Raw genomic sequence first — 307 nt, forward strand, 5'->3', positions numbered from 1 at the left:
CTGGCGGCCATGAAGAGGCAGAACGTGCGGACTCTGTCCCTCATCGTCTGCACCTTCACCTACCTGCTGGTGGGCGCCGCCGTCTTCGACGCCCTGGAGTCGGACCACGAGATGCGCGAGGAGGAGAAACTCAAAGCGGAGGAGACGCGCCTCAAGGGGAAGTACAACATCAGCGGCGAGGACTACCGGCAGCTGGAGCAGGTCATCCTGCAGTCGGAGCCGCACCGCGCCGGCGTCCAGTGGAAATTCGCCGGCTCCTTCTACTTTGCCATCACGGTCATCACCACCATAGGTAAGGGCTGGGCGC

At 63.5% G+C, this 307-nt stretch overlaps 1 protein-coding gene across 1 annotated transcript in view; it reads left to right on the forward strand.

The window, feature by feature from the left end:
• The first annotated feature begins 6 nt into the window (after positions 1–6).
• Positions 7–307, forward strand: part of KCNK9 (potassium channel, two pore domain subfamily K, member 9) — a 40765-nt gene continuing 40464 nt past the window's right edge. Inside the window, exon 1 of the mRNA XM_005877816.2 lies at positions 7–292. Within this exon, the coding sequence (XP_005877878.1) occupies positions 10–292 (283 nt within the window). The 5' untranslated portion in view covers positions 7–9. The remainder of the gene's footprint in view (positions 293–307) is intronic.

The sequence above is a fragment of the Myotis brandtii genome, unplaced genomic scaffold (genome assembly GCF_000412655.1).
Source record: "Myotis brandtii unplaced genomic scaffold, ASM41265v1 scaffold532, whole genome shotgun sequence".
In the NCBI taxonomy this organism is placed as follows: Eukaryota; Metazoa; Chordata; class Mammalia; order Chiroptera; family Vespertilionidae; genus Myotis; species Myotis brandtii.